Source organism: Cyprinodon tularosa, unplaced genomic scaffold (assembly GCF_016077235.1).
Source record: "Cyprinodon tularosa strain WSP-4 unplaced genomic scaffold, ASM1607723v1 ctg41, whole genome shotgun sequence".
Classification (NCBI taxonomy): domain Eukaryota; kingdom Metazoa; phylum Chordata; class Actinopteri; order Cyprinodontiformes; family Cyprinodontidae; genus Cyprinodon; species Cyprinodon tularosa.
In genome coordinates, this window is record NW_024039130.1 from 259,027 (window position 1) to 281,165 (window position 22,139).

General features: G+C 37.6%; 1 protein-coding gene across 1 annotated transcript in view; it reads left to right on the plus strand.

Moving 5' to 3' along the window:
* Nucleotides 1–22,073, plus strand: part of ptgir (prostaglandin I2 receptor) — a 41,503-nt gene extending 19,430 nt beyond the window's left edge. The window contains exon 3 of the mRNA XM_038298596.1: nucleotides 19,559–22,073. Within this exon, the coding sequence (XP_038154524.1) occupies nucleotides 19,559–19,801 (243 nt within the window). The 3' untranslated portion in view covers nucleotides 19,802–22,073. The remainder of the gene's footprint in view (nucleotides 1–19,558) is intronic.
* Nucleotides 22,074–22,139: the final 66 nt, after the last annotated feature.

Consider the following 22,139-nt stretch of genomic DNA (forward strand, 5'->3'; position numbering starts at 1 on the left):
TCTGTTGCTTCAAAATAATAATGCAGTAAGAGTGCATTTTTCTAGGGTGTTGTTTAATGATTTTAAATCATAGTACAGTTTTTAAGTCTGATGGTAAATGTAATTAGAATTTTGAGGATTAAATGTTATTTTGGAACAAGCTCAACATGTTTCACAAAGGAAAAGAAATGTATTAAAAACTTGGATTTGTTGCATGTATTGTAGATATTTGTTTTTAGGAAAATTATTAACTGGTATTTTACAGTAAAGAGGCTGTGTTTTATGAAACACAGAATTCATCCAATGTGTTACAGTGTTAAACTGGAGCACTGACATTGATGACTGAAGAAACATAAAATGTTTTTCAGTTTACTTTATACATTTTTTCTTCTTCCTCTAGTTGATAATTTTTATTTTTGAGTGATCTCTATCAGGATTTTTTTTAAGTTTCTTACATCATGTTCTTTTTAAAGATTGGTTATTATCTCACTTCATGACAACTTTTCTATTTTGTGTCTTAAAAATATGCAGAGGAACAACGCTCTTAATTTCAACTCAGAAAATATAGTTTTTCCTGCACAGATGTTTAATTGATCTCTTTACTCCTAGTTCCATGCCATGAAGACATTTTTCCATTATGTCTCCATGGTCTGCATTTGACGTATCTCTTCCTAAGCATCATCCCAGTCATTAGCTGAAAACTTGCCATACAATAGAACATCTATTAAAGCCAGGCATACACTGTATGATATTTTTTAATAATTGCACGCAGCTACAGCTCAAACTGTACAACAAAACTGCAGGCTTTAACAGTTCACAGCTCACGATGTATGTTCTTACACTGTACAGACTGAAGCTCTGAAGTGATCTAACTGCTCATACTGCATGTCCAAAAACCACACGTCGGACTCGCCGGGAGATGGTCGGACTCATCAATCTGGAAGAAGTTGTTTACGCATGCGTAGTACTCGAGGCTCTGGTAAATCAGCTGGTTGACTCTAAGAGCTCTGCTTCACAGCAAGATTTGTTGACGAACACCTCAGAAGGGCCGAATTAATTTCAAACATGTTGGATTTTCTCCCGATCATACTATTCCTGATCGGGTGGTGGTGTTGAGAGGCTAATCACCTCCATCACGATTGGAGAAATTCATACAGTGTATGCCCAGCTTTAGATATCACGCAACACTCAGGTCCTGTGTTAGATCTTTTCTAAATTTTAATGCCTTAATTGCTTTTTTTCCATCCTCCACTCACCCACCTCAAGGTGGACTTTTGATAATTAATTTGTCGTTTTTCTTTGTTGATCATAACAATTTACTGAAAAATATCAAGAAAATGTCAAAAACATCAGAACTCTGTGTTTTATGGAAATGTTCCAGAGGCTTGTTTTAAACTGCAACCAAAACATGTAAGAAGAATTCAACATTTGCCCAGTTGCCTTATTTCAGATCAAATATATATCTGGATATCAGGGTAATGATATTAGTTTTGTTTTTGTGCCTATTGATGGCTATGTTTTAGCAGAGATAAATCGCTATTGTCTGTATTCGTCTTTGTTATTATGCTGTTTGCTTCCAATGTTGTTTGGTGCTGTTCTCCAGCTGATGCCCCACGATTTTTTAACCCGTGACACAGATCTGTGGCTCAGATCACAGAGAAAAATTCTAAATTAAATCCACTACTTTGGAGGTTGAAGAAACAAAAAGAACATCTGACAAAGATAATATAATGTTAATTAACGATCTGGATGCAATTTCAAAAATGTATTTAATTAGACGGCCTGTCCAGGGTGTAACCCGCCTCTCGCCCATAGACCTCCCTTACCCTGACAAGGACTAAGCAAGAGAAAATATATGGATGGATGGATGGATGGATGGATGGATGGATGGATGGATGGATGGATGGATGGATGGATGGATGGATGGATGGATGGATGGATGGATGGATGGATGGATTTAATTAGATTTGTGATTGTTTTAGTACTTTTAAAAGTTTTTTTTATGACTATGTCATATGAATAAAGAGAAATTGATTGATGATTCAACAAAATGTTTGAAACGATAATTACGTATATATATAGAATTAAGCAGAAAACGGTCACTTGTGAAATAACTCAAAATATATTTATATTTAACAAGACAGCTCCCTTCGTTTAGTGTACTTCTTTATCTATTCTCGGGATTCATGCTATGAGCCTTATGAAGAAATCCTCCTGCCAAATTAAAAATGGATTATTACTTATTGTTTTATTTCAGAGAAATCTGCTTTTTTTACTTGTCAGACGCTTTTATCCACTTTAACAATCATGTTGAACACAGCTTCATACTGGTTGAGGTTTGCTTTACTGCGCAATAGATTAGAGTTTATCAGATAGTTTGACCCTTTGTCTTGCCTGCCAAGCAGAAACATTTATCACACATGTAATCACATCCTTAAAAACTCACAGGTTGTTTTTCATGACCGAAATGATTGATAAATGTGGGGAAGTAGGAGCTGTGTGCAACATAGTTGTTTAAACTAGATATTATTTTTTGTCAGTAAAAACAAAAGACACAGTTTTTTATGTTTAAATACGTCAAGCTTTTTGCAAATAAGACGATAAAGTGTGCACTTGGCAGACATCTAGATGGCTTTCTTTGAGAATGTGAATCTTAACAAAAAAAAAATTCTAATTTTAGTTAACTCCAATAGTACCATTAAAAACACAGACTGGCAAGCATTAAATACACATTTGCATTGCTTGCCAAGTTGTTTTTTTATCTGACACTATCGTAAGGTTTGTACTGCATGAAGACGTTTCACCGCAACACATGATAAAGGAACAGCAAGCACTTTTTTTAACATATTTCACAACACACTCAACTAGCTATGTGTTGGCTCACATCTCCATCAAAAGTTGTGTCTTGACTCCTTGACATTAAGTTCTCCTTCCTTCTCCTTGCAGCTTCTTGCTTTCTATTTGTTTCCCCTTTTGTCAGCAGTTTCTTTCTCTACTAACAAAGGAAAACACGTCCTACTGCTTCTTATCATATGCATGTTTATGGAACTAACCATGCCTTCAAATTGTTAAATACTCACCAGAAAACACATTGCTGCTAATTATATATTCTATGAAAGTGTATTTAGACAAATATATATAAAAAAACATATATGTGCATGTATCAGTAAGCATAATCTAGAATGGCTGCACTTATATTTACAGTTATTTAAGTGGCCTGAGTGGCCACAACTCTGTACTTCTCCCTGAAATCCATTTTGTACATCCTTTTTAAATTGATCTAATAGCTAAAGAAAAACCCACTGCCGACTTGTGCTTTTCTTTGAGGTGAAAGTCACTAATGGACTTTCAAACTATGTAATTCCCTCAGTAGAACTTGTCCAAAGATAACCAGAGACTGCCTTTTAATACATTTGCTTTTCCTTTATTAAGGCTTGATTTGCTGCACTCTTTTACATACAGTGTAAAAGGTAGAAATTAATAGAGAAATCTATCAGCAATATGCCAGATCTCTAAAACAGCCACTAGAACCTAAAGATAAAATAATCAGGAAACCCAGTCACTGCTTGCGTCTGTTTTTTTCCTACACCTCAAACCGTCTTTGCAGCAACTTCCCGCACGTAGTGTTAGCAGTGAAGAAAATTCCCCTTCAGAAACTTCCATTTAATGTTGATGTTTAGTATAATTCTTGCTATGCATTGCTCCACCTTCATGATTACCAGATCGTTTAAGGGCTCAGTCTGCAGTAGAGATCAGCTTCACGGGGAGATGTATGAGTGAAAAGTGTGTTGCTGAAAACACCTGATTGCCTTGTGGAAATGCACTTAAATGCTTATGTAACTCTACATTGTATCAAGCTGAAAGTAAATCTGCATCTTGGATTTTGTTTTCAACATCAGGAGGTCCCTATGCTATTGCATTTGACACCAGGAAGCATACTGCTTCCTTGTCCTACTGCCAACACTATTTGGATAGCAGTTATGGCGACTGCGGATGAAAAGGCACTGTGGTTTGAGTGTCTTTACCTATTTCAGGTATTCGGATCAAGACCAGGTTTAGAGAAGACAAATCCAAACTGTGTGTCTTCTTCATTCAATCCAGCCCCAGGGGGCTCAATAGGTGAAATAAAGGGTATTAGCTCCATAATTTGGTCCAAATAAATGGTACCATCCAAAATGGCCTGTTTTTCCATGGTTACCCATGGTCTCCTTATTTGAGATGCAACACTAATGAGCTGAACCTGTCTTAAATTAGTGGCGTCCTTTTTTGTGAAACCCAGTAAAACATTTTGTGCTGAAGTTGAGTCAGAATTGGATCTCCCACGTCTGACTTTTTGGAGTGAGATTTATGAAATACCCCACTGGTGATTTTATGATCTTAAACATGCTGTGTTGGACTTATGCTGGGCTGGCAGTGCATCTTGTACTTGCATGCATGAATATTTGAATTGGGAACCTAAAATAAGGGGATGATATAAAGGTTTTTGATAGATTTTTAAATCAGGTCTACAGTTTGGAATGCACGTGCACTCTAGTCAGTTTTAGCAGCATAGCCTTTTCTGAGTCTTTCTGAACAGAGATGCGTTTTTCATCCATGTAGCAAGTGACATATTACAGTTACAATATTTTTGAAGGCATGAGCTTCAAAAAATGTTTTCATTTAACAACATCAACTGCCCATTTATTTTATGAAAAAGCTGTGGTTTCTCACTTGCAACATTTTAACAAAGTATTTCAATGGAGAGACAGCAATTGCTTACAGGCCCACTTAAGCTGGGTTCACACCAAACGCAGCAGGAACAGCAAAAATGTGTCTGCTGCTTCATTTTTGATGCTTGTACAAGTTTAGTTTTGACGCGCAGCTGAAACAGCTTTGCTGCTCCGGCTGTGTGATCGAAAAGTGGGTCTGATTCTGACGCACGTTGGGTGGAGCTACTCTATCCTTTCTTTGCCCTGCAGCTGTATTTTCTGTGATCAGTGGGAATAAAGTAGTTTTAATATGTTTTTAAATGGGAAAATCCACCTGAAAACTTAATCAGTGTAGTAAGTTCATGCAGATTACCATCCTGCCTTTAAATATTATTTCTCTGTCGCTCAGACCATCACATACCGACGGTGCGCTGTCAGTAGGATTCCCATTCAACAGCACCCTCTGCCCCGGTCGCCTCCACACGGTCTGCCACGGCGGCTGGAAAGCAGTTGTCATGTTTGTAATCCAAACTGCAGGCACCAGGATAATAAAAGTGAACATGTTTTGTCGGCAGGTTTCAGCCTTTTAAGTTAATTTAGGCGTTAATAAACTGTTTCAGAGGAGTGATCATAGCGCTCTGCATCATCAGCGATGTGCATGTCTCGTTGCCAGCTCCCAGATCAGCGTCTCTAATTGGTTGGTGTGGCGCTTCGAGCAGCAAAAGTTAAATTTTCCCATCTCGAGCAGCAGCGCGTTTGCGCAGCTGAAGCCCGAGTGCTTCAGCTGCTCAGACGTGATGCGCCTGCTGCTTAAAATGCGCTGCGGGACATTTTGCTGCGCCTTGACGCACGTCGACTTTGCATGTAAACTAGTTGCTCCTGCTGCCTCTGCTGCGTTTGGTGCAAACGCAGCTTTAGGGGCCCCATCACTGACACCTGGGAGGCTCCCTATGCTATTGTAGACTAGAAGGTCTATTTGCACATGTAATGGTGTGAAAAAAATTCCTCTTAAATGCACCTGATACTGAAGTGACTGACTGCACCGAGCACGCTTGATCCTTCTCAAATCATGGGGAGTTATTTTGCGTCTTCTTTTTTCAACATGCCTTTTGCACCCCTATTGGCTATTTGCCATGAACAGCTTGATTGTACAATGATCCCACTTCAAAAGCTTGGCAATTTCCAAACTGCTGCACCCCTCTGAAAGACATTTTTTGACTTTTAAGAGTCTGTTAAATCTCTTTTCTGACCCATTTTGTTAAAGGAAAGGAAGTTGCCTAATAACTAAGCACACCTTATATACAGTAGGGTGTTGATGTCATTAGGCCACACCCCTTATCATTACAGAGATGCACACCACCTGATTTACTTAATGGGTAGTTGGCTTTCAAGCCTATACAGCTTGGAGTAGGACAAAATTTATGAAAGGATGATGTGGTTGAAATACTTATTTGCCAAATAATTCTGCACACAGTGTATGTTTCAAACCGCAATAAAGATCTTAAAAGAACAATGTGTTTGAGTATTTTATTTTTTTAACTACAACTTGGAATTCAATCTGAAAAACTCACACGAAGAGAAAAGACAACTAAGAGAGATTTATTGATACAATACCTTTGTCTTTGGTGCTCAGACCTCGGCAGGAAACATAGCGTTTAATTTTGATAGATATGCATGAACAGGAGCAAAGAATAGGGCTGTTTCCCCCCCAAAAATTGTGAGGTTGAGGCCGATATGTCTGCATGCTCAGAAGATTAAAAGCTAAGAAAAGTAGAACAGCAGGAGGAGTAACAGAGGAGATGAGCCGCGAAGGCTTACCAAAAGAGGGCCAGGGCCAGTTGCTGCAAAGGCCTACCAGAAGAGGGCCAGGGCCAGTTGCCGCGAAGGCCTACCAGAAGAGGGCCAGGGCCAGTTGCCGCGAAGGCCTACCAAAAGTTTTTAAACCTCACTAAGCAGATAATTAGAAATGATTAGGAGAGCAGCCATGAACTGCGGACCAGCTATTTGAAAGAACCCCCCCAAAACCCTATGGATGGGGCATGTGCAGTGAGTTTCTTCAGTTGAACTTCCCCCTAGGCTCCATTTATGGGTAACCCAGAGGGTAGATTAAAACCATAACATACCATACGTACAATGTGTTAGTGACGACGGATACCAAAAAGAGGTACTTAAGCGAAAAAGGAAAGAAGAGCTGCTGGAAGAACTGAAAAATCTTCCCAAAATAAATACGTTCTTTCAAATAACTGAAGAGGGAGAGGTGGATGTTGCTGCTACAGCGAGTAAAGATTGGACCAGGAGATGAATGGAGAGCGTGGGGATGTTTGGAACTTGGTATGTCTGTAACATGTGGTGGTGCGCTGTCACCAATGGTTCCATTCAAGATGCACTGTTACTATTTTTCTGTGTGTGATGTGTGATCATATACTGCTGAGAATTGCCTAATTGTATCTTGGCCGATTTATGGAACTGTCACTGTAAAAATTTTCATTTGAGAAAACTTACGTTTCATTTAGGGCTGCAGCTAAAATTTATTTAATTGAGTAAGTGGTCTAAAACAGTCATTCTGAAGTGCTGGTGTCTCCTGTTGGTATGCAGGTAACCCAAGGCTTTTTTCAGTTTTTTTTATAAAAACAAGTTTTCTAATGTAGTGTGTGTGTGAATGGTTGGTTTTCCTGTTTCTTTTCTTTGTTGCCCTGCGATGGACTGGCAACCTGTCCAGGGTGTACCCCGACCCTCACCCGTAGACAGCTGGAGATAGGCACCCCGATTGGGATGATGGAAATTGATGGAAGTTTTCTGTTGTGTGGCAGCCTATTTTGGCAAGATTGACATTTTATGGTATTTATTGTTTTTGTGCCAAGACGTCTTAGACGGTCTGTTATCAGTTGAATCAAGGTGCAACTTGCCAACTTAGTGACTTGCTATATTTAGCTGATTTTTGGACCCTTTTATGACTAGAGATACATTTTTTGGCTTTTTACTGTTTTTTGGGAAACGTTGGCAGCAGAGGGCACTGATTGCTCTTGCATTTCTGTATTAAGCTCACTATTCTGCACTGCTGTGTGCAGAAAAATACAAATTTACTTCATACTGAAAAGACAAAGTGAGTAAGCCTTTTCTACAAAAGCTCAGCACTCTCTGTTTCCTTTCTTAACAACATATCTAGGCAAGAAAGGGTTCTCAGAGTGTGTATAGATTTCTAGCCCAAGGCTCATATGTCGATTGTTGATTTTTAACCTTCTGTGATTGTTTCTTAGGGATAATTAAAGGTGAGGCCAACCTAGCTTCTTTAGACTTTCCTTATAAAAAAAAAGAGCTAGTAGCCAGTAGCCATTTGTTCAATTTTGTCAAGCAAATGTAATAAGTATATCAGGAAACACATAAAAGATTATATGTGTTTGAATCCTTAATGGAAGCTCTTTCCCTATCTTTGTCAGAACCTCTCTTCTGTAACCTCTGTTGATCTCTGTTTTGGAAAAATGACACATCTTTGGTTTTCAGCAAAGCTTAGCATGTCAGGCCTGCAGTAGGGAAGCTACAGTAAGGATCTCCAGTGTCTAGCATCTCAAAGTTTCCTGCAAACTCAGAGAGAGATATTACAGAAAGTCTGTTTTGCAGAGTTTATTTCAGAGATTACCATCAGGCCCAATTAACTTTAGCAGTTAGAAGGTTCTGATTGGAGCTTTAATGTGGTTACACTTGTAAAGTAGATAATAAGTTAGATGTTTAGTTGTAGCACACACATCTGGGCAGGATAGACCTGCATGTGATTTAATTGGATGTTCCTTGCATGTGTAGTTAGTGTCACAAACCCTGAGGCTTATCTTAAATATATCAAATACAATGCCCACAATTCAAGTGATTTGGTTGGGTTTGGCGGCCTTTACGTCCCCAGGACAGGTAGGATTTTCTGGGCCCGGTATATACTCTACTTTTCATCCCTTGATTAAATGTTAACAGAGAAACAGGTGAAATGTAGAAGATGAGCTCAAAATGAAACCAGATTTTTCAAAACAATGTTCAAAGAGTCAAGCATGCTCTTAATGAATGAAAATATTCCTGCCTCCAACTTTTTTAATATGATGGTCAGAGCTGCTACTATTGTAAACAATTGTTAATGACTCAGACCAGTATTTTTTTTTATTTATTTTTTTTTGCAGTGTAGTTCATATTATTTTAAATACTAACATTCTGTCACTATAGTCATTGTCTACTGTACAGTGTGGTTATTTGTGCACTGCATTTGTAAATGGCCTCATGTTTTTCTTTGAACAAAAATTATTTGTGGTTGTAAAGTAGTGCTGTGAACAATATCTATGTTATTTATATACTTCAAACCTAAAATATGTGTAGCTGTGAAAGTACAAAAATAATGAACAGCATTTAAAGTATGCACAATAAACTGTTTACCTATTGCAAACTATTCCTGTAGAAAATAAATGTGTATTGCACTATTTTATGTATTTCTGTTATCAGCCCCCCCTCTATATTCGACTTAATAGTTCATTGTAATGAACAAGGTAGGTTTAGCGACCTAGGCTGCCACTCTGCCTCTCCCGGGGTGCATAGTTGTGCCCTAGTTGCCACGTAGGCTGAAATATTTTTTAGGCCCGTTTTTCCGCCATTCCATGGGTCAGAGTTGATGGGAGTGACACCATGTTTGCAATCTAAGTTTGTTTTTGGTAGATCATGATTCTTTCCATGGATTCTTTCCATGGAAGTATCTTATGCAACTTTCAGTCCTCATTTGCAGTTTGATAAATTAGATTCATGAAGATTATCAAAACATATTTAACAAAAAAACAAAATTGTTGCTGTTGAAAAAATAATTGGATTTAGTGTGGAAGGGACCAAGTAAATGCATGATTAATTATAGATTCTTTGAATTGACAGACATATAGTCAGCTTATATGACTTTTTTAATTTTTAGATCACTAACTCATAAAATGTTTTTCAGTCAGATTACTGTCTACTGGTGGTTTATGATTTGCTATTTTTGTTTGTTACGCTTTGCTTTTCACTCCATTTCTTTGTAAAATAAATTCTTTTTTGTGTGTATTTGCAATAAAAACACGCTTCACCAGAGATACGATACTGCGCATGCTTACAATGCGTAAACAAGAAAGTAACGGTGCCAGGCCAGCTCGCACCTCCCAACAGAGATGTTGAAAATAATGAGAAGTATAAGACGGAGTGTAAGAAACTGCCAAAAAATATTTGTTTCCAAAAGGGAATAAGACTGGAATAGCGCTCTGAATACAGTATGAACATTGATGTTAAATGAAGTATGAGCTAAAGGGATTGAAAAGTTGATGGTGCATGAATACATGTCCTTATCAATACTGGTCCTCATGATGGCGATGCTATTTTTAATCTCTAAAGTCTAATAAATGACATTTAAAACTGGTTGATTGATTCACTGAACTAAATAAGTACAAATGCTTTAACAGCTGGTAGAATATCTAAGACTACTCAATATTAGATTTAATTCAGGGCTCATCAACAGTGCACTCACTAGAAAAAAAAGAATTTTAATGAATTTAATTTGCATTCATTCTAGTGAAATTGTTGTAGCCAATGACTTTATTTAATTAGCTGAAATGTTTCTTACCTTGATGCTTTGTCCCGGTTTGCATTCAGTAGGGAGAGGGTTTCCTTTTTCCTCGATGTTATGAAGCAGGCACTAGGAGACATTCACTAGAATTCAGAGCTGCTGTAGATTTGTTTGTTTAATTAATATTGATTGGAGCTCGAACACGCCAATCTGTCGCTGATGTGCACCCTATCTACAGGTGGACCCCCTCTGGTAGATATTTGCTGTTGTCTAGCACGGCAAATAAAAATACACAAAGGGTCAAATAATATTTTGACACTCATGACTTAAGGCTGATCTATACTCAGAAACCAGGTTGTCTGCGTGTGTGTCGCAGTGAATGCAAATGTGCCCCCGCTCCTGCCGCAGACATGAGGCCTCTGATTGGTCAGATCTACACCTGCTCTACACTTTCCATATTTCCTGTTCGGTACCTTAAAGGCTTGTTTTGTTAGTATGACCGCCATTGCAGAAAACGACTCATAAAGTTGGACCAGCTAGAAGAGCGAGGTGCGCGAGAACGCTGGACCTTTTTCCACCTGGATCTCCGCTCTTTTTCGCCCTCATGTCCCTCCGTTGTCGGACAAACTTGCCCCCACTACCTCATCGCCTCGGCCGTATCTAGACCCACAGCTTGTCCATGATTGTCCCTCTTGCATTATGGTGTGGAATTACATAGCGCAGACCACGCTTTAAAATTGGGCATAAATCAAAAAAATCTGTGACAAGCTCACTGAGACACACTGCTGCTGGGAGTATAACCAGCCCTTTACTGTAGGTCAAGCCACAATCTTTGTTGTGTTTTCTAGTTGTACTAAAAACAACATTAGGACTTCACCTGATAACTGAGGCACTTATTGTTTGACATGGAGACCTTTATTTGTTTTGCAGTTTCTCTGAGGTTTTTATGGTCTGATAACGGGGTGAGCCTACCAAGAATTTTGGAATACAACAATTCTTTGTCTGGTTCATTCCTCCTTTGTTCCATAAAAGTTTAAAAAATACAATCCACTGGACTTTGTTTCCAAGGTTTGAAGACGTTTCGCTTCCCCTCCAGGAAGCCTTCTCAATTCAAATGTCTGGATCCACTGTGAGTTTGAGGCTTTATATAGACAAGGCCTTGTGTTGCTTGGAATCTGGAGTCCACCACCTCTGTTTAAAGTTGTTTTTTCTCTCTTAACATAGATGGCTTCCTTCACGCCCCTCTCAAACCACCTATTTTCTTCATCCAAAATGTGAACATTCTGGTCCTCAAAACAATGTCGTCTGTCCATAAGGTGTAGATGTACTGCGGAGTCTTGTCCAGAGGAGGCCGCTCTTCTGTGTTGGGCCATGCGTCTGTGGAGAGGTTTGGTTTCTCCAATATAAAGATCATAGCATTCCTCGCTGCACTGAACAGCATATACCACTCTGCTCATATTCGGTCTGGGGTTTTAATCTTTAGGATGCACTAGCCTCTGTTTAAGGGGTTTGTTTGGCTTGAAATGTACTGGGATTTTGTGTTTGGAGAAAATCCTCTTGAGTTTTTCAGAGACTCCAGCAACATAAGGGATTGTGATGTTTTTGCATTTAATTTTCTCACCGCTATCTTCTGCTGCGTGTCTTTTGGATTTCCTTGCTGATTTGATAAACGCCCAGTTTGGGTATCCACAGGTTTGGAGAGCATCTTTGATGTGTTTCTGTTCTTTGTGCTTCCCTTCTGTTTTAGTAGGGACATGTTCTGCCCGGTGTTATAAGGTTTCTTCAAACCTTGGAAACCAAGTCCAGTGGATTGTTTTTTAAACTTTTACGGAATGACTATGACCTGGATGACTGAGAATCTTCATCAGCATATTCCTCCTTAGAACTGATTTAACACACATGAATGATCCACTTTTACAACCTGCCTAAACTGTTGTTTTTCTATAGGTGGTTGTTTACTTTAATCCAATAAGCTTGTATACCATTTCCAGTTAGAAACTACTGAAAGAGATACCCTTTCTTTTCGGTTGATTAAACTGTATTTACCCATTTATCACTTGCATTTGGTCCAACATTTTATCATTTAGAACCCAAAAAACGGTATAAGGAGATAAAAGGTATAAGGAGATGAAGAACTTGTTCAGTATTCTTCTCCATTGTCTCTGATAGTTTAGCTGTTTGCACCCTGCCTCCCCCCAATCCCTGGTTAATGATCCGACACTGCAACCGAAACAGGAAGAGAGCAAGAGAGGGAGAGTTAGAAAGAGTCCACAAGGGCTATTGGATGGAAAGTAATGGGTCGCAGAATGTTGGCATCCATTATGTGGTCTGTTTCCTGAAGCATGCAGCGGTTATCTGCCTCAAATAGCATCTTATGTGTCTCTGACAGGATGTGCTCATTTACACCAGACAAACTGGGTCCTTGTATGAATACAGATTCAATTGGCTTGGGGGAAGTAAAAAGATACATTTTTGTTTTGATAAACAGTTTAACTTGAATAATGCAGTCTACAAATACTGTGATAAAATAAAGAAAAACGTCATTATTTTCTTTCTCGATATAAAAACATTCCTATTTTTACAAGGCAGAAAAAGAGAAGGTAGTTTCAGCGCATGGGACTTGGACAGCAAAATGATTCAAGAATGGTATAATGAATTTTCTATTTATTTTCTGCAGTTTTATCATTAGGCTTCAAATTATTTCAAACTATTTATTCTAGAAAACTTTTTTGTTTTATACTACAATTATTTCAAACAGCTCTATAATAAAGCAAACGATAACACTTATAGAGCAGGTATCAATAAGCCCTCATGTATATTTTTGTTCACCTATTTTTACATAATAACCTGTAAAGATGTCTGCAACCTAAATTGATTAAGAATTTTTGCCAAGTCCTCAATATTTTTGTTGACATAATTCCCTTTTGCCCAGTTTCACTGAGCTTTGGCTATTCTTAAAGTAATTGCAGCAATTCATCATAATTACAGGAAAAGGAAGTTAATGACTACCGTAATAGGAACTAAGGAATACAAATTTGTCTCAGTTTTACTATATTCTTCTTTGAAAGAATAATTTATAATTTTTGTCAAATAATTCATGTAATGACCAGAAATGAAAGACCCAGAATTCAACCAGAGGCAACAGTAAACGTTAAACAGTTTAAAATATGAAACTGCTGCAGGCCGAGAGGGATTCACCAGAGTCAGCAACCAGAGCTACTGGAAGGAGATTGGACTGTTGAGTGACCTGATAGAAACAGACAGAAATGTCTCCAGTGACTAATTCTGATTCACCATCCATCTCAGAGTTCGGGGACGAACAGAGTTTCTGAGGAAGTCTGACCCTGTGCTTTCCCCTGGATTAACGAGCACAGAGTCAGATTCATGAGAGCACAGACAGGCAGAATGATCAAGGGGGCGAACCAGAGCACGGAATCTGTGAGCCACTCCAGAGTCAGAGCCAAGTGATCCAAAATCTAATGATGTAAGGAGATGAGGAAGCTTCGAGGTTTTGAGCAGTGGAGGTGGCATTTCCGCAACGCGTTTATCGAGGCTTGCTTCATGTAGGAGCAACATTAAGCAAGTTGCACAGTTACTTTCACCATCTTCTTTAGCTCATCTCACTAAAATGACAGAAAACCAAACGTGTACCTTAAGACTGTTTTCTAAGAAATCTTACACACACAAATCCATGCACAATATATAATGCACACCAATCATAAACAATTTTAAAGAAAACAAGAAATATTATTTCAAACTTCACAGATTATATTTTTACCTATAGTTATGAACTGGGCCAGTAGCTATTGACAAGCTCCATGAAATGTGTGGTTGGTTGAAGCAATTTGCCCAAACGTTTCCAGGCCTCATGGGGCTCCATCTCACCATCACTACTGAAATCCAGACACGATCCAGGAGCGAGGTCAGGGCACAGAAAACAGATCAGAGATCCAAAACACACTATGACAGATCCGATAGGGTTCAGGGAGCCTCAGAGAATCAGGAGGCAGAAGCGGATCAAAATCAGGCAGGCAAACATATAACAGAAATGCTGGATTAAACTCTCCAATGGGTTTTAATAATCTGGCACTAGTGACTGGCGTTAATTCTGGTTATATATTCAGGAGAATATGTGGAGCTGATGAAGGCTGATTGGGAAATGGGCTGAGCTGACAGGTGTGTTATATGATGAATTAAACCTGCAATAGTGCCAAGAATCATGACAATTAATCATCATTCGGTACTTTGTATTGGTCTATTACATGAAAAAATAATGAAACAAGTACATTGAATTGCTAATTGTTTTTTTATGGAGACCTTTCTAAACCTTTGGTAAAGTCATCTTTAACTCTGAGGTTTTCATATGAAAAAGCGGAATACGCTTGCACATAGTTTGCAACTGTCTGTTTAAATTATTTACATAGTATGCATGTAAACTTAATTGCCTTTGCAGGTCTAATATATCCATAAGCAATTTATAATATGGACATTTAAAGGACACCTCCATGACCCTGCTTTCTTTTCTGTTGCGCTCTGTTTCTGTTCTGCTCTTTAACCACTCAGTGATACATTATTATGCTCCCGTTTAAGGAGATCTTGACATGTCATAAGTCTTGGCCCCACAGCCTAGAGTGCTTGGCAAGAGAGCAGCCTGTGATTTATTTTCCCTTTCCATGGGACCTAAAGTCTGCCGAGAGCACCATAAGAGGCAGGGTGGCATGTAGGAACAGAAGCAAGACTGAGGGTGGTAAAAAGAAAGTGAGGCAGTAACGACGAGGATGAGGGCAGAGCGCTTGAGCCTGCGTGTGTGTTTGAAATGTTTTTGGCAATGCCATGTGATGAATTAGGTGGGATGATAACTTTGTGTGGAAATTACTAATCGTTGAACAAGAGCAGGTTCTTGATCAAAAGCCAAAGCTGTTAAGGGATTACTCACTTTTGTCCCCGAGGACATCTTAGATTTTTAATATCAGATTTAATGTGGCTAAGTCTTTTTGGCTTTCTTTTAATCAAGTATTTGCACCATGCTTTTGTTCAAAAGGAGAACTTATAAAAGCTGCTTTGTTGCTCAATCTATTCAGTGAAACTTTACTCCCCTTCTCCATTTTCTAGCAAAGGGCAGGAATGTTTTTTTTGCTTTGTTTCTGTATTATTCTCAGTCACCCCTAAAAGGGAGCCCGTAGAATTTGATGGCAGCAGTCAAAGCAAATCATGTAAAAAGATTGTGCTTAGCAAACATTATAAATTTTAGCTGCACTTTCACCTTTCAAGGTTTGTTGAAACCAAGAAGGTATCATTGAAATTAGCTGGTTAGTTACACCATTAGCTCTAGTAATTCATCTGCGACTTTACTGTTGTGGAAAGCATGTTTGTTTCATAATCCTTTTAATGCTTTATCCTTGAGGTGATTTTAAAAGTGTCAAAAATATTACTTAGCATTAGATCACCACTGAACTACTGGTAAACTGATTTTCCTGTTGGATATCCTATTATTAATTTTATCTTAAATTTACAACAGAGCAAAAATAAAACAAATTTTGAGTACTTTCCTTCTTAGTTTCTTCAAACGCACTATGATTTAAAATTCAGTTTTAGATTAAAAAAATGGGAGGCAAGATTTAATTATTTCAAGGAGATATTTTTTTCATAACTCCAGGCATAAAGTGTCTACTGAATGTTGTATATAAATGCAAACAATATGTATTTCTTGCCCTTAAGTGTTTTCACAGTATTTGCACAACTACAAATCTTAGCTCATGATAGTAAGCTGAGAATTTAACTTGCATTCAGTTATTTCACAATTTCATTGTATCATTAGCTATTTATATATTATTTATTCAAAGATCTATTTGTTTAATTTTAAACATTTTATAATTTCATTGATTTAAAGTAATGTTAAGCTTGCAGTTGTGCTTTTTGAACTTCTGCATGGTTTTCAAAGCTTTAGAAAGATTTTAAACTAATCTTGGATCTGCGGGTAATGGTTTCTCTGTTGTAGTTTTTAAACAATAATGAATTTTACTGAGAAATGTCAAAGGAAAGGATGCTAAATGCAAAGTAATGGATAAGTTTATATCATATGAATTAGAAAACCATGTATCTGTTTTTTTCAACCAAGAAATTATAAACGTCTGTACATTAACATTTCTATTTGAAGCATTACAAAGTATAAATACCACTTATTTGTTGAACCTTTTTATTTATTTATTTATTTTTTCAGTTGTTGGGGATTTTGGCCACCAAAATATATTCTGTAAACTATGAAGCAGCAAAAATATGACTTGCTTAATATTTATTTCTAGAAGCTAATTATAACAGTAAATACAGGAACTGAGTGAAAAAAACATCTTCAGCTATAACCGGCTAACTTGGCTTGTTTTTTTAAAGTTTTTCTTTGAAATCATGAATTAAAAATGGAAGCATGTTATGTTGTGCAAAGCTTGACATGCATACTTCATCTCTCAAGTGTGTTAGGTAATCTCACTGATGCAATGTTGTTTTTGCAATTTAAAAAAATTCCACAGTCACACTTTTGTGTTAACAACATTTGTACATTGTTTTTGTTTTACTATATGCAGTGAATATTCTCATCTTTTATGTGAGATTGTGCCAAAGGTTGAACTAAAAAAAGCTTTGAATCCATATGCAGTTCTGTATTAACATGATTTCAATCTAAACTGAACTAGGTCTAGGGGTGGAACGGTTAACAAAATTCACGGTGTTCGGTTCGGTATATGTTTATTGCTACACCAAAAAATAATAAAAATTAATGAAATTAATGAAAAAATCTAAAAAAAAAATTATGAATTGTAATTATTTTAAATGATCCGCGGAAACCCTGGATCATTTCCGTATGTTTTGCTGCTTTGAATTTAATCATCTCGCGCATGCCCTCTACGATCTCCAAGGAACTCAGAGCGGAGCGGACGGCAGCCTCAGTGGAGGCTGTAGGCTTTGCTTTGCGCAGGCGGTCTGGAGCACAGCGGGGCGGAGCGCTGACGGAGTATGTGGGATTTCGGGGTTAGCATGACATGTTGGTCATGTTGTTGTTAGCATAAACAAAACGTGTTGCACAATGCTTGCACACTGTGTCACTTTTATTCACAACTTTCTTTCCGCCGTCATCGTAGGTGTCTCTGAATGCAAAGTGGTCCCATACAGCAGACCTATAAAGTGCTGCTGGCGCGTCTTCCAACTCCTGTTCTTTCCCACTCGCCATACCCACACAATTCTCCACAACAACTAATTTTTTTCTGCTACACCCGGCTACGCTGCTTCGCTTCTTCTTCTTCTTGTTTACTACTGGTGTTTGGCTTTGGTCGCAGTACCGCCACCTTCTGCTCTGGAGTGTACACGCTTCTCCTATGAGAATAAGGAGCCGCGCATGAACCGAACCCAACACATGCGAACCGAACCGAAACAGTCGAACCGAGCGGTTCGGACGTTTTTCATAAACCATTCCATCCCTAACTAGGTCCTATTTTTTCTGAAGTTATTCTTCATCCCATCCACTCTGTGAGCCACCATGCACTCAAAAAGGCAGCTACATTTTTGCATCTTCCTATATGATGATGTCAAGACTTGTTTGACATCCTTTTAAATATCACTATGATCCATGTAGCTTAAATGGAGGCTGATCTCCTGCAGCTGTCTCTGTGGGTCAATGCAAACTGTTTTCTCTGTTTGAGACTTACTGTATTTGAGGTAATGGACACTGTCAGGTCTGTGTCTTGTCCCTCCGGTAGTTTCATTTGTTCTCAGTCTGGACTCTCTCCCTGTGGCCTCTTACACATTGTCTTCAGCTTATTAGATTTCAGTCCAGGCCCTAGCAACAACAAAACATTTACACCAAGGCACAAGGGCTTTCAATCAGCACAGGCCATTCATTAGCCTACTGTTTGTTGGATATTTCATGGAGAAAATGGAGAATTGTTGATAGAGAAGAGGAGCAAGGTGACAAGCATCCTGAGCCAGCTGCTGCTTCTCTGTCTGCCCACCAGGATTCAACACCCAGCCTCTGCTATCTGGGCTAGCTGTTTGCAGACTGTCAAACTTCATTATTAATACAAAAAGACACAATGGAATGAAATCATGTTAGTCTGCCTTCAGGGCATTTTCTGGTCGGGAAAATGTTTTCTTACAATGTGCATTTTGTTATGCAATAGTGTTGTTCTGCATGTGAATTAGGTTAACCACAACCTGAGGTCTCACACATCTTAAACAAGCAGTCATGATATCTTGCAACAGTGTGGTATTATTTTTTCATTGTTGAAGGTCGGCTCTGATCAATAAAATCTGGAAAGTTTGGCATGCATTTGTATCCAGCCTGCCTGATTTAATAGTTTTCTTTATCTCCCAGTAATGTTCTGTATTAAATGCAATCCATCCGCCAATTAACTCTGTGCAGTTTAACAATTCAAGATGAAGAAAATCATTTCCACAGCAGGAGCATTGTGTTTCACTGTGGGTTTTGTTTTTAGAGTGTTACTTTTCTGCAGCACATAGTTTCATGTAGGTCAAAAGGTACATTGTTGGTCTCCTCTGACCAGTTCTCTTTACATGATGCTTGTTGTGTCCAGCAAACCACTTGTGACAAATTCAAAAGGAGATGTCCTTTAGTTTTAACTTAACAATTACACTCTTTGAACTATAAGACTCTTGTTGTTTCTTTTAGAGGTCAGTTTTGGGAAAAGCATAACTCATAGCTGGCCTGTTCATCTCTGCTCAAGAGTTAGCATAAACAGGACATATATGTCTATTATCATATTTTTACATATTTTGCATATGCTCATTGCAATTTTAATTTCAAAGAGCACTAAGCCAAAAAAAGGAAAACTTATTTACAACACATAATATCTAATTTTGGGTAGAGCTCTGCACAACTGTAAACCATGTTGCAGGACATAATAAAAATGATTATACATTATACATATGGATGGATGGATGGATGGATGGATGGATGGATGGATGGATGGATGGATGGATGGATGGATGGATGGATGGATGGATGGATGGATGGATGGATAGATAGATAGATAGATAGATAGATAGATAGATAGATAGAGTTTAAGTCTATATTTTAAAATCTACCACTTACAATTATTTATTTAACCAATCTATTCAGTCATGAGTCTCATTTACTGTTATTTTAATGCTTAGATGATAAAACGTTTGGGAACCTTTGAGATAAGAAGTATGACAGCAGCTAAAATTGTTGTGTTAAAAAAAAAACACCTGTTAAGAGCAGTTTGACCGCAGTGGAAGTCTGTGAGAACTTTTTGTTGTAGCTAGATAATGTGGTAAACTGGCAATAATTATGACCTTCTTTTCTCCTCAGATTGCTGGATTTATTAACGCCATCGATCCATTCCCTGAAGGAGACGAAAAAAACCTGTTTGCTTTCCGCTTTTACTCTTTAAATGCAATCATGGATCCCTGGGTTTTTATTATTTGCCGTAAGTCTGTGTTTCGTCACCTTTGTTCTCTGCTGAGCTGCAGATTTGGCAAAGGAGCCATGAAGACAACGACACACTGTGCTTTGTCTCTACCGCTTGATAACTCCATAGCTCGCAACCCGTAAATAAAGGAGCTGTACTTAATGGCAAAATGGACGCCTTACCACAAGCCAGAGGACTCCTTAGCTGGAAGGATGAAGAACTACAGAAGGAGAGACTATCTTATCCAAATAAATGGTTTAACTAATCTCTGAATTTAAAGGGATCATGAATGTACAGTTTGTATTCAAAGTCAAATGATATTCTAAATGTGTTTCAACATCCTTTAACACTGCAAAAGGAAGTTGTGCCATACAGCAAAGCCCAATACATTTGTTTAGTTATGCTTCTAACCATATCAAAGGTGCACTTAAAAAAGCAGCGTGGAGACTTAACTTGCATGGCTGTATACCATTGGTCTCCTCACAACCAGCCATTTCCTGAACACACACACAGTAAGTAAATTATGCATAATATCAGTTAAGGGTCAATTGAAGCATTTTACCTCATAATCTAGCCATCATCAGGGATCAGTGACTTTCGCCTTAAGAGTTTAAAATGTCTTAACCCAAAATCAAAGCTCAATTCTGCTTTAGTTCATATAATCTGCTGTAGGCTATGTCAGATTCTGTGTGTTTATGTTGCACCAAATGACAAATAATATCACTTCATGAAACCTGAAGAGAAAGGTAAAATTAATTCAACCATCTAAATTCAGTCAGATTTGGTTATATACCATAGCTTATGGCATAACTGCTTTTTGCAAGCCTGTTCTCTTCTGACCACAGAGGCTAATAGGGTCACGCTTGGTTAGCACATGAATGAGACCACCTTGGATGCCAAGTACTGTACATACAATCCACATTGATCTTAGCTTTAATGGACTGCAGACTCATTCCGTGTATAAAGGGTTTTTCTATTAAATTAACCTCGTCTGATTACGTCCTGTGGTTAAGAGTGAAAAGCTTAACTTGTGCTTTTGGCCATATACTAGTATCAGTATGGGCTGTAGTAATATTTTGGAGCGAGTGTTAATCTTACATTTCTTCAGGGTCAGAATAAATTACGCTGTTTACAGAGATATTACTTCATTAGATCTACTTCTAAGGTTTGATCATGAACTTAAATGTTTACTGAATTTGTATTTTAAAATGGTACCTACCTTAGAAATTGCATACCATTCAATGTAATCACCTTTTTGTTCATCTCACAAAGTTTACTCATTGAACATCCATCAATTTCATCTTTTGTGCTTGTAAAAAATTTTTTACCATTTCAAAGCTTCAAATATTTAAAAAAAACTGTGATAACAACAGTTAATTACCATTAATTATTTACTTTAGGGACAAAATGTGATGTTTTTCAGGATTAAACAATTTCAATGCTAAAACATAGGAATTAATGATTCAAATTATTTTTATCATTGGGAATAATTTACCTGGGTGTCATTGGTAACAAGCTCTGTTTTTTTTTTTTTTCAGGGCATAGTTAGTTAACTATTTATAGTTAAATCAAAGATATATAAGTCAATCTAATATGTCCAATACCTGCTTTCAAAAAATAAACTATACTGAAACCATTTCAACATAAAACAAGTTGATCTCCACATTTCATTCTTTGACTCTTGTTGAAAAGTCAACTGTCTAATGAAAATAATGTACAAATGTTTTGGTACTGCTGTTAATCTCTGGTCCTTTTCCAGCCTTGCTTGTCAGTTCCAGTTGTTTAAAACTTGTTAGTTCCTGATCTGACTGTAGATGTTGTCAAATGTGGTTGATTAATTAATACCTTCTAGTCTTTCCCTGACTTACAAAAGTCAACCCACTTCTACCTTTCTGAATTGGGTTTGTTTTCCTGATTTTCCCATTCTGAATAGTTTCTATGGGTAGAAATTGGCCTCTGTGTTATATCCCTATCCCATGAAAACAGGAAGATATGGATTTTAATTATGATAAAATCCTTATTTCAGATTACTCTTTTCAACTTGGAACAATAAAATACAATTTACAGGAGAACGTATGTAACAGCTTCCCAGGAATTGTTAAGGGTGTTAATACCCTGGGGTCATAATTTTTTAGATAACTATTTCCTAATATTAAAATAATACACTGAAGAAATTTTCTCCTTAGTTTATCCTTAGGTGATTGTTAGGTTTTGTTGATAAAATATATAAGTTGCTTCAAACATAGGTGAGTAAACCTTTTAAACTTTTCAGTTTAAGAGTTTTTACACCTGTATAAGGTATGAGGCCCTTTTTTTTTACTGATTGAACATAAGAACAGTGTTTGACAAACTAGCATGATTAAAAAAATGTTTTAATAAATAATTTGAACCACTTTCTGCATATAATTTTGAAAAAAAAAAAACTGAAAAAAATCCTGAATGAAAAACTGAAAAAGTTGGTGTACAGAAATAGATCATTAG